The sequence below is a fragment of the Lepus europaeus genome, chromosome 5, assembly GCF_033115175.1.
Source record: "Lepus europaeus isolate LE1 chromosome 5, mLepTim1.pri, whole genome shotgun sequence".
In the NCBI taxonomy this organism is placed as follows: Eukaryota; Metazoa; Chordata; class Mammalia; order Lagomorpha; family Leporidae; genus Lepus; species Lepus europaeus.
In genome coordinates, this window is record NC_084831.1 from 79,630,934 (window position 1) to 79,644,308 (window position 13,375).

At 35.6% G+C, this 13,375-nt stretch overlaps 1 protein-coding gene across 6 annotated transcripts in view; it reads right to left on the minus strand.

Annotated features, from left to right (window-relative positions):
- The window catches only part of COL24A1 (collagen type XXIV alpha 1 chain), a 421,092-nt gene that overhangs the window by 384,616 nt on the left and 23,101 nt on the right, over positions 1-13,375 (minus strand). For all 6 annotated transcript variants that reach the window (XM_062191650.1, XM_062191653.1, XM_062191654.1 and 3 more), the window contains exon 4: positions 3,659-5,022. In XM_062191650.1, coding sequence (XP_062047634.1) covers positions 3,659-5,022 — 1,364 coding nt within the window. The remainder of the gene's footprint in view (positions 1-3,658; positions 5,023-13,375) is intronic.

The window sequence follows — 13,375 nt, forward strand, 5'->3', positions numbered from 1 at the left end:
ATGCAGTGTGAAGCAGAAGAACTTCAGCAAGATATGAAAGAGCAAAAAAGAAGCCATTATCAATGAAATTCATGTCAGAATCAGCAGCAACTATTAAAATACAAGTGAAAATTCAACATAGGTGTATGGATGCAGAATAAATGAATCCATACAAAATAAGTTGAAAAAGAGCAGTCACAGTGATATGCTTATAAAGAATAGAATAAATATATCTACATTACAAATGACATTCGACATATGGAAATCAGTGTGCTTGAAGAATACAGAAAAACAGAACAAAATATTTGAGGACATAAAGGGAGATTTTCCTATAATAAAAATAATTTTCTGATCGAAACAGTACTAGGAAAAAGCGATACAGAATTGGGTAATTTTCATGTACTTTAAAGATGGTAAACAAATTGTGTGAGTATACAGTCAAAGAATTGCATGGATATAGTACACATTTCCTAGAAATGGGAAAAACAAAACTGGTCTCAAACTTAACACAGAAATATCCATTTAAAAGCAGTGAAACAATCCTCACAAATTCATCACGTTATTACCAATCACTCCCTCATTAGTGCTCTAAAATCTACCTTTAATCTTCTATCCTGTACAGAATTTCAACCATCACTTTCCCTACTTTTGCTCAGTTTTCATTTTATTTGCTTTCTCTGTATCTTTGGGCACTATTAATTACTTTCTTCTCAAACCTCTCTTCTTTGGCTTTTGCGAAAGTATACTATTCTCCACATCATATACCATTTTCCACATCATATTTGTTTTTCTCTTCTATAACAAAAAAGCAAACTTTTCTCATTATTTGACTCTTTATCATATGCAAAACTCCTTTCTTTGAAAATATTATCCTACTGTGTATCTTCAACTAATGATATTAATGGGAAAACTCCCAAATCCAGATACCTAGCCTTGATCTCTCTTCTTCATTTCAGCTTCTGCAGCTTCTTCAGTAGCTTACTGAGCTATCAATAGTTACTTAAATGGTTTAACCTAAATGCTTTCCTCCTCTAAAATTTACTTCCTCTTTTAATAACTTTTAGTAACGGTATCAACAGCCTCTCAATCTGCAGGCTTAAAATATGATTCTCATCTTCAATCCTCTTCCTTTCTCCTTGGTCCCTAGGTTCATCAAATTTCCTAGTCTGTCAAATCTTGTTTGAAAATATCTCTTGAAGTCAATCTTTCCTTAGGATTTTCACTTTGGCTAACATATATAATGACAGTAGTCCACTAACACCATATATTACCAAGATGGTGACAGGAACTTTCTAACTATTCTGCACATTGCTCCCAGACTGACTTTCTCACTAATACACATCTTGAGAACCTTCAAAAAATCCCCCAATGAGAACCAGATAAAGTTAGAACTATCCATTTGACAAGCGTCTCCACAACCTGACATCATCTAGTTTGGGTCATGATTTGACAAACACCATTCACCCTAATATTATGAAATTGTTTGGGTTTTAGATGTAGAAAACCTTAGTTTAAATTTATCTGTATCATTTATCAACAATGTTTTTGTGAGCAAGTAAATTAACTCCTCTGGGCTTCAATTTCTTCACCTAAAAAATGAAGATAATAATGCTAACCTTACAAAGTTCTTTTCAGATAATGTATATGAAGGATATTGTAGGACATCCTTCGTGAGGTATAAACTTATTAACTACTATGCTATTTTCCTGCTGTAAAAAAAACCCTCCAACCACTTATTGAAATTTTACTAATTATTTGAACATAGTTTATAAACTGTTAGTCTATAAAAACCATCCTGAAGAGCTCAGCTTTTAAGAGATCTCTCATAAAGATTCACTTGAAAACAATATTTTTCTTACTTTGAATATCTCTACCCTATACACGTAGTTTGTATCTCCCTGCAGCATTTATCTTACTTTATAGTGAGATAGTTATAAATGTACTTCCTTTATCCCCATCACTGAAGTATAATCTTCTGAGCAATGACTGTGTTATAATTTTTGTTCCTACTTGGCACATAGCAGAGACAAAGAATATATCTGTTGAATATATTGCCTCACTTACCAATATTCAATGACTACTTTTGGATTTGTAGAACAAATCATTTCTTATTTTACTATACTGTCTTTTTCTGAAGGAAGTAAATAGTTTCCTTATTTGTTTAATATGATCTGCCTAATGATTTAGTTTTACTATCAATATGTTGATCATTAATTGTGATAGTTCAAAAGAGTTTATTTTCCCATAATATTATATTCTTCAGATTTTCTTTTTTTTTTCAGATTTTCTATTAAATCTCTAACCATTCTTTGTAACAAGACTTGCTCAATGCCTATAAATAATAACCACAAAAGAAACACAAGCTAAGAAAGTGGTATCTTCTCCCATTCTGTTTTCTGTAACCAAAACAATGACTCAAATTTTATTTTTACTAAATAAATATTTCTAAGATATATTTTAGTCTACTTGCAATTTTGAAAAATATTAATTTCTAAAGACATGAGCAAATCATTAAAGGTATACAAATGTAAAAGGCAAAAACAATTGTTCTAATGTTGTGATTTGATTAGCTTTAAGTGGTTTTTAAATGATTTGAGAAATATTTTAATGCTGGTCTCCAATTGCACCCATAACTAAAGAACAGAGGAAGAAAATTAAGCTTATTATCTCACAGTTTTGTTTACATGTTATTACATAAGTAGCTTGGTTGTTTGTTTCCACTGAAAGGACTGACAGACTATTTTTGTATAAGGCAGGTGGAATATTTATTTAAACCATAAAGGCAGTGAACCATATTTATATACAATGAAATATGTTACTCTTGATGAAATGAAAATATTTCACTTAGAATGATAATGTCAAGGATTTATTTTCCCCATTAGTGACTCACTAAAACATAATTGTTATCTAAAATAAACTTTACACTTTATTTAATCCATTTGATGCTATTTGAAAGTATATTTAATTGATGCATTAAATTTTTTTTTAAATGTTTACTTATTTGAGATTGAGTTCAGTGTTCCTAGCCACTGCTTCACTTCCCAAATGCATGCAACAGGCTGAGGCTTGGGCTGGAATGAAGCCATGAGCCGGGAACTCAATTCAGGTCTCAAACACGGGTAGCAGGAATCCAATTACTTGAGCTATCACAGCTGCATCTCACGGTTCTCATTAGTCAGAAGTTGGAATCAGGAAAGAGAGTCAGGTACCAAACCCAGGCACTCCAACAAGTGATGTGGGCATCCTAACAAGTGTCTTAACCACTAGGCCAAAAATTCACTTTATATTTTTCTTAAATCTACCATGACTTGTATATCCCTCTCACAGCACAGCTATGCAGTAATTCTATGACTTTTTTGAAAATAAATAATGCTGCTCTATATTTGGCAGTGGAATTCCTAGTTGAGTCTCAGCTGAACAAGAAAATCGTATAGTTTATATAGCTTGTCTACTACTTTACCATAATTAAGCAGTGTTTGCATCCTGACAATTACAATAAAAGAGGTATAATGTTGAGCCAGGATTGCATTCTAGTAGAAGTATTCTAGCAACCATAAATTCCTCACTGCCAGGACACATTTTTGTGACACATCTGACCTGTTGTATATTGTTGGCTTCAAATATATTATATATTAATGCATTAAGGTATATGTAAAAGCAGAAACAAAAAGCAACTTACAGGAGGTCCAGTGTTCCCTTTTGGCCCTCTCAGATACTCCATGCGAAGCAGTGTATTAAGATCCTCATCATAATAATAGTCATAAAGCTCAGTTTCATAGCTATTTTCGATGGGATAAGTAGTGTCAGGATAAAATTCACCTTCCTTCCTTAGATCAAGGAGGTTATTCACAGATGGTTCATCTGTCACTCTATAGAAGGTTGTATTTAAAATCTGTTGCATTTCCATTAGTTCATTAGTGTGTAGATTTGCTGTGATAGCCTTGTTATGATCAGTAATTGCATCCTGCTTTAAACGTGGAAGAATAGATGACATTTTCTTAAACAGTGGCAAAGCAGTTCCTTTATCATCATATGCTGTGATATTGTCAGAAACATTTTGAGGAGAAATCAATTTCTCACTGGCATTCATTCTTGTATCACTGAGTCGATGATGAGTCACTGACTGGCTTAAATTTGTCTGTGTACGTTTCTCAGTGGTCATTTCTTTGACCTGAATCCCATAGTTGGTGAGATCCACAGCAGAGATATTTCCTGAATGAAGAGACGTTAACTGAGATCTTGACATCTGATGTTCTTGTATTTTTTGCACTGTAGCAGAGTCATTGATGATATTTAGAATGCTTTTGCCTTCTGTAAATATATCCTCTGACAGTCCTATTTCATCACGTTGTTTGGGCAGGGGAGAGCTCTCTGGTATCTTGGCTGGTATGATGGTTGCGTGCAGAAGGCTTGTTTCAGGTCGGAATTTGTCTGCTTGGTGACACTGCTGTTTCCCATACCTGCAGTAGTCTGCAGATGCTTCAGCAGCAGGAATGATATCCAACTGACATACTATGCCTTCAAAATGGACTGAATTATTATTTATACTTCCCAAGGTAAACACACTGTTAGAATCAAAAGTCGGGACTTCAGAAGTAGTCTCTCTAAAATATTTCTTTCCACACTCAACAAACATGGAGACAACTTGGTTTGTAACAGTAATGGCAAATGAGTGCCACTGCCCATCATGAACACTGGAGTTGAAAACAACAGATTGTTTTCCTCCAATATGTACTACTAACTTTTTAGGTAGTAACTGGACTCCTAATTGCAGCTTATTCTTATGTCTAATGCTGAAGAGAAATGCATTGTTCACTCTATGTGACTGTAACCCAATTAACATTGTAAATGACTGTCCTAAATTGGCAGGTAAAATGTTCATGAGAGGTGACTCAATATAAGTGTCATTTTTTAAAATGACACCTGATTCTGTTACATGGAACCCCTGAGGTAATGGTGTAGATGATGATGGTAGAGCAGTCACTGATGATGAGTGTCTTACATCTTTGCCTCCAAGGCCTAGTTGATGAAGAATATCTATGCCTAGAAATTAAAAAGAGAGAGAAAGAGGAAGAAAGAAAGAATCTTACTCTTATGTATTCATGTGTTCATATAAATGTTTGGGTATGAGAAAAATCATTCTTGTATCAACAGTAATTGCCAAATAAGCATACTCTATCAATGACTAATTTCCAGATAAAAAGAGATACGGCTTTTAAGAATAAGATGTTATACACAACAGTGAAATAAAGTGTATGCAAGTGCATCCACAAATGTACCCACATATCAATATCTCTAAACCCCAAATTTAAAGAATTAGTTTAGCTCCCACAATGTTCCCATTTGACTAGGATTCTTATTTGTTACTTCAGTTAATACACATTTCCTAGGAGCATCAGATGTCACCTACTTCTTTAATTTAGAACTTAAAATTTGGGCCAGCACTGTGGCACAGTAGGTTAATGCTCTGCCTGCAGTGCTGGCAACCCATATGGACACCGGTTCTAGTCCTGGCTGCTCCTCTTCCAATCCAGCTCTCTGCTGTGGCCTGGAAAAGCAGTAGAAGATAGCCAAGTCCTTGGGCCCCTGAACCCATGTGGGAGACCTGGAAGAAGCTCCTGGCTCCTGGCTTTGGACCAGCGCAGCTCCGGCTGTTGCGGCCATTTGGGGAGTGAACCACCAGAAGGAAGACCTTTCTCTCTGTCTCTCCCTCTCACTGTCTGTAATTCTACCTCTCAAATAAATAAAATCTCTAAAAACAAACAAACAAAAGAACTTGAAATCTAATGACATCTGGGGCTGGTGCTATGGCACAGAATGTTATAGCCCTGGTCTGCACTGCTGTCATCCCATGTGGGTGCTGGTTCAAGTCCCAGCTCTTCCACTTTGATCCAGCTCCCTGCTAATGAGCCTGGAAAATCAGCAGAGGATTGGGCCCATGCACCCATGTGGGAGACCCAGAAGACGACTCTGGCTCCTGGTTTCAGATCAGCTCAGCTGCGGCTGTTGCAGCCATCTGGGGAGTGAACCGACAGATGGAAGACCTCTCTCTCTCTCTCTCTCTCTCTCTCTCTCTCTCTCTCTATATATATATATATATATATATATATATACCTCTGTAACTCTTTCAAATAATTAAATCTTTAAAAAATATTAATGAGATCCACATTAAGGAGAAATAGGTCAAACTTGCAAAAATCAACTTGTTATTTGACTCAGCTAGGTGAGATCAGATCTCAAATTGACATTTCGTCATGTTAAATTCAAATGCCATTTGTAAAAGATGGTAAGTCCTTTCTTAAAAATATAGAACAGCTTAGTTTGTTGAATGATCTTCATTATTCTTTGAATTATAAAGGGTCACCTGTATCTCTGTATATATAAAGATATATATGTATATATATATAATACATAATCATCCACAATGAGAAATGCTAAAGAATTGTGGTAAGTTAAGAATAACAAGTGTTTGAAGATTAACTAGGAACATTTTAAGTCACCTTAATTTTCTTTTGAAGAAAATTAGTAGATATTTAACAATTTGTGTTCTTTACAAGTAACAAAATACAATGGAGACTCTGTCCCATGTCTGAGAGCTGTGGAAATGATTACTGAATATCATTCTCACTTAATGCACCAATGAGGGGTCCTCAATAAGTTTGTAGAAAATGAGTAATATGAAAATATGCATGGACTTCAAAATGGTTTTATACCAAAATAAATTTAGGCTTTAATTCCACTTCCCATGAATGTTTGAAGTACAGTTACACAATTAAAATGTTTTCTCATAGGAATCTTCACAAAACACTCAAATATTTTGTTTTGGGGTTGGAACAACCATTATTTTACCAATAAAATTGTTGTATTTTTAGAACTATCTTAAAAGATACAGATGGTGTCCCATTTTTTGACTATATAATTGGGTACAGTAGTAACTATAATTCAAATTTTTTGAATTCTGCTTTTTCTCTTGGGTGAGCAATATGCAGTATAATACTCTCTTTTGATGGTAGGTAGCGACAGCGAGCACAACTGCCAATCAGCTCAAGATCACGAAGATAACCAGTTGATATTCTAAATCTACACCACACTGTACAGCAAAGCCATGATGTTCAGTAGGCTAGGTTTACTAAAGCATTTTCCATTTAGGATAGTTTCTATTTTGAATTGGTTTATCAGGACATGACTTCGTTGTGAATTGAGGAGCCTCCGGACAAATGTCCACGTCTACGATATTGATAGTGTGTCTCAAACTCTTCTACCAATATATTCCCAACAGTAGTGTAGAATCAGAAGCATCTCCAGGGATTTGGGGGCATATTTCAAAGCAGACCCATATAATCACAAAAATTACCTTTCTCATGCTTTCTCAAATTATACAAAATTTTCATCCATAATAATGTGTTTTACACACAATATAAATTACTTATCAGCTAAACTAACTAATTTTATATCTCCTGATACACATGGCACATTAGTCTGTGACTTCAGTTCCCCTCACTCACGGTTTCTTGACTCTAAAATATGTACATCTCAATCTGAGAAGTAAACTGGAAGATCTGCACTTGGGAAAATATCAATGCCGAAATTTAAAGAGGGTGCAGTCATAAGTATACGAAGTTGTAATTCTCTGATGCTAAATAAGCTATTAATACACAAAGGAATAAACCACTATAAGTGGTTTATAAGGGCTGCAGCTTGCCAGAAGAAAGTTTCCTGTTTTAGAGACCCCTTGCCAATGATTGCCTCAAATTTCTGATCCTATTAAAAATAGGAAATATTACCAGGAAGAGTGTTATTTGAAAACTCTGGAGTATATATTTGTGCTTTCAATATTTCTTTACATGTCTATCAGTATGTTCCCTCATTCTCTTTTTATTGATGTTTTATGACAAATAAAAGCTTTTTTAACAATCAAATTATCTTTGATTATTTATTATTCAATAAATTTTGTGTTAGTGCAACAACTTTGCATTCCTAAAATAAAATCTACTTTCCAGTTTTGTGTTATTCTTTTGAATACCTTACTGGATTCTTGACTAATGATTTATATGGTATCATTGCATCAATATTCACAAATCAAGTAACTTATATTTTCTCTTATTGTCTTACTTTATCAAATTATTTCATTATTTCTATGTATCAGAGCAATTTAAATAATTTCAGAATTATGTTTTTGTTCCCAGAAGTTACATAAAACACATCTGTAAATCAAACTTTCAGTTGGTTCTTTTATTTATAGTTATTCATTCACTTTCCTAATCTCTTCTATGTTAATTGATTTGTTCTATTTTCTGCTGTATCCTGTGTCAATTTTAAAAGTTTGTTTTTGTACTGAACAATTTCTTCTAGGTTTTAAATGTATTATCCATAGCTCTTCATATAATATTCTCTTATAATTATTTTTGCTTTCCTATTTCTGTGGTTGTTTACTCTCCAATTTATAATTTTGAATATTTTGTTCTTAATTCATTGTCATCACTGGTCATTTCAAAATATAGCTTTGAAGCAAAAGATTGCCCAAGTGCTTGGGTCTCAGCCACTGAAATGGCAGACCTGGATGGAGTTCCAGGCTCCTGTCTTAGGCCTAGTCCAGCCTTGGGCCCATGTGACCATATGAGGAGTAAACCAGTAGATAGATCTCTCTCTGTCTCTCCCTCTCTACAACTTTGCTTTTCAAATAAATAAATAAATCTTTAAAATACTTATATAGATTCCTTTACACTATTTCTGTTATCATATCATTAGTTTCATTATCTGTTTTCATTAGTTACCTTTTCCTGTTTTGTTCCATTTTATTCTTTTTCCAATTTCTGAAGTGAGTACTTAATCTCTTATTTTTCCTTCCTTCCATATTGAGGAAGGCATAATACTTTAACCATATACCACAGATTTTGATATGTGGTATCTTCATTTTTGTTGTTTTCAATAAAATAATTTTATTTGTATTTTCTCTTTATCCCAAGAGATTTAAGAGAAAACTTTAAAATTCCCAGTTAGTAGAGGCTCTTTATTATCTAAATGCTATAAAATTTAACTTTGGGGTGATTGCTGGGCACAGCAGCTAAGTAGCCACTCAGGACAACCACACCCCATTTCAGAGTACCTGGCTCAAGTGCTGGTTACTCTTCCAATCCAGCTGCCTGCTAACGCGTATCCTCGGAGGCAGCAGGCTCAAGTACTTGGGTCCCTGCCAATCACATAAGAGACAGGAAGTTCTGGTATCCTGGCTTTGGTGTGGCCCAGTCCCAGCTGTTAGGGGCATTTGTGGAGTAAACCAGTGGATGCAAGATCTCACTGTGTGTGTGTATGTGTGTGTCCCTCTGCCTTCAAATAAAATGAAAATAAATTTTCAAAATCAACTTTATTATTACCAGAGAATGGTGTTTCATCTGCACTTTAAATATTTTTTATTTTATTTAAGTTATGTAAGTTTCATGTATTTCATATATACAGATTTAGAAACACAGTCATACTTTTCCCCCTACCCTCCCTCCCGCCCACACTCCAACCCTTCCTCTGCCTCCCTTTCACATTCCCACTGTTAATTTTTGAAACTTAATTAGGCCTAATAACTGGTCAGTTTATATTTCACAAGCAGTTACAAAGTTTCAGGGTCCAGAATTTCATACATACCAGTCAGTTGTACTTCATTATGTTATTTATATCCTGTATACCCTTGCTTATTTTTATACAGTTAGTCTGTCATGGGCAGAGAGGTAACCCTCTTACCACTATCATGTCTAATCTGGGCTTTTGTGGTCTCTGCTATATGCATACTGATACCATGGTGGTTATACACATTCATAAAATTCATGTAGTCATTGAGTACTGTACTTTCTAGATTTATAAAAACACTTTTATATCTAGTTTATTTGGGAGTTAGGATGTAGGGGATGTTGCTAATTTTTTTATCTGGCAGTAAAACTAAGCTCCCTTCCTGTTTTTTTTCTTTTCTTTTTTCCTTCCTTACCATTTCAAAGGTATTTCACTTGCCTGAAATACCTTTGCCCACGCTTTTGTTTTGATTTCTTGAATCACTGTTAAGAGGAAAAAAACCTGATTTGTTTGTGATTCTGCTGGAATTGTTTATTTATATATTCTAAACCTGTTTACCTTTATTGTTACGGCTTGTTTAATCTGTCATGTGATTGTACACTGCTTTACCACTTTAATTTCTAAAGTCTTTCACTATACATAGTTTATTTGCTTTGCTTTTTGTGTATAGTTCTTTTGAGATCTAGAAAACTTGTGTTTTGGATTCTAAGCATTACTTTTAAACTTATAAGACAAGAGTACTTCAAAAAGTTCTTGGAAAATCGGATTAAAAAATAAGCTTATGGGGCTGTAGTGGTGTAGTGGGTAAAACCACTGCCTGTAGTGCTGGCATCCCATATGTGCATGAGACCCCACTGCTCCACTTCCGATCGAGCTCTCTGCTCTGGCCTGGGAAAGCAGAAGATGGCCCAAGCCCTTGGGCCCCTGCACCCATGTGGGAGATCCAGAGAAAGCTCCTGGCTCCTGGCTTTGGATGGGTGCAGCTCTGGCAGTTGTAGCCAATTGGGGAGTGAATCAGCAGATGGAAGACCTCTCTCTCTCTCTCTCTCTCTCTCTCTGCATCTCCTCTCTCTGTGTAACTCTTTCATATAAATAAATAAATCTTTAAAAAAATAAGCTTATTTTGGTGCAAAAACTTTTTGAAATCCATGTGTACTTTTTTTCATAACATGAATTTTTAATGGAATTTTGGAAGATCTAGTGTATGCATGAGTTTTGCATGTTTATTTACTTATCTTTATTTGAAAGGCAGAGAGAAGGGGAAACAGGGAGAGAAAGAGGGAGGGAGAGGGACAGGGACAGGGATCCTCTGGTTTACTCCACAAATCCAGGTCAAAGCCAGGACTGCGGAATTACAAGTGGGTGTCAGGAACCCAAGTACTTGAGCCATCACTTCATCATTTACTGGATATGCATTAGCAAGAAGCAGGAATCAGGAGCAGAGCTTGGACTCAAAACCAGGCACTCCAATATGGGACACTGGCATGCCAAGTGGTGTGTTAACCACTGCACCAAAAACCCATCCCAGGATTTTGAATTTTACACCAAAATAAACTGATCTTTAAATTCATTTCCATAAACTTTTTGAAGTACCCTGGTAGAATGCCCCTCGTCCTTAATTTATACCTTTATTCCTTCTTTCCGTTGAGCAGTGTTTTCTTTTCTTCCCCTTTCATTCTTCCCATACCATCTTTTTATTATTATTATTATTATTTGACAGGCAGATTTAGATAGTGAGAGAGAGAGACAGAGAGAAAGGTCTTCCTTCTGTTGGTTCATCCCACAAATGGCTGCCACTGCCGGCACACTGTGCCAATTGGAAGCCAGGAGCCAGGTGATTCCTCCTGGTCTCCCATGCGGGTGCAGGGGCCCAAGCACTTGGGCCATCTTCCACTGGCTTCCCGGGCCACAGCAGAGAGCTGGAAGAGGAGCAGCCAGGACTAGAACCCGGCGCCCATATGGGATGCCGGCGCTGCAGGCAGAGGATTAATTAAGTGAGCCATGGCACTGGCCCTATTCTTCCCATACCATCTAATATTAGTCAACAGAAGTATTTATTTTGGTGTTGCCTTTTGATTGTTAAATATCTTTACACTTCTGTTTCTTATTAACTTTGGATTATATAATTCCCAGCTTCTACAGATAAAACAATCAGCAACATCAGTCTATACCCCCTCTTTTTTCCCTTCTATTTTTGGTAGTTATTTCATTCCTACATGTTCACATGGCATTTATATACTGCTCTAGTCCCATTTTTTCTTCTGATAAACAGAGCCAGCCTTCTGCAGTAGTTTCCTTAGTCCCTTTTCCTTTGCTGAAGTTTATCTTCTATTGGTTTCCTCAAGAAGCATTCATGGGAACATTTCCTAAGTGTTGGACCTTGCAGAATTGCTATATGTAGATTATGCCTTCAGTGTCATTGTATATAGAATTCTTTACTGATACTTTCTTGCCTGGGATATCTTACAGATATTGTTAAACCATCTTCATGGGTTATGAAGAGAAATTTGAGGTCCATTAATTTTTTTCTCCTTGTAAGTGACTCAATCTTTACCAGTATGTCCAAAACAGTTGTTCTTTGTTTTTGAAATGCAGAGATTTTATTAATCATATGACTCCCTATTGACCATTCTGAGTAAATGTTGCCAGTGCATACTATGCCCATTCATTTCACGTCTTTTTTTTTTTTTTTTTTTTTTTACTTCAGAAACATTTCAAGAATTATATCTTTGGATATTTGCTCTAATTCATAGTTCTGGTGTTCTTCTTCAAAAATTCCTGTCATCAGTATTTTGGATCATGCTCTCTCCTATGTGTATCATTTCTCCATAATTCTTTTAAATCTGTTGATCTTTACTTCTGTTTGACTTTCTCATATCTACCTTTACTGTGTCACCTACAATGCCTAATTTCCCTCTGTGCTTTTTCAAATTTCATCACCATTTATAAGGTATTTTTCTATAACTTCAAAGTTCCCTGAGCTCATATATCCTTTTAATTTCTTGTCATATTCTCCTTTTCCCTGAGGTCAAATATTTCTTGCTTGATCATCTTCTTTCACAAATAAGATTGTTTTCTTTGGATAAATATTTTGTCACCATTCTTATCTGTTTACCAGCACTGCTTTGTGCATGTACATCCTCATTTTTGCTGCTCTTCCCTACATTTTCTTTGTGTCTTTTTTTATTTACCATACCAATTCCTTTTATTACCCACAATTTCCTAGTCCTTCAGTTTACTGCTGAGGAAGAAGACAAAGAGCCATGCCTTCCAAATCTCAAGACACAAAGGCACTGCTTCAGCATTATCAGCATGTTCTCAAACAGCCCCACCTTTTCCCTAAGCCAAACCCAGCCCAGGATGTCTTCTTCAGCCAGCTCTGTTTGCGCCTTGTCATTCTCCTTCCCCTGTATCCACTCATACTGGTCCATGCTTCAAAATGAATCCTTCCTTCAGGAAGGAGCTTTCTTGCATGTTCTGAGATCTGTTCTCTCTTAGTCACTTAGCAATTATCTGTTCATTCTTGATCTTTCTCCTGGGCAGTTTTGCCCTCCTCAGATATTCTAGTACTTGTTGTCTACAAGGTTAAAGGTTAAGTACTTCAGAGTGTTCTCCTCACCTTCAGGAAGTTTGTTTTTGCTGGTGCTTTTTAACAATATTATTATTGACTTCACTCTTTGAGACATAAGCTTTTTGCAGCATGCTTATAGGGTTTGCAAATGTTAGTTCCCTAGTTTTGCATAAAATGAAGGTTTCAGGTTTATCTGTTATTTCATTTGTGTTATTTCTTTTGTCTGATACCCAAAAACAGAAGTGAAAAGATCACATCTCATGGCTT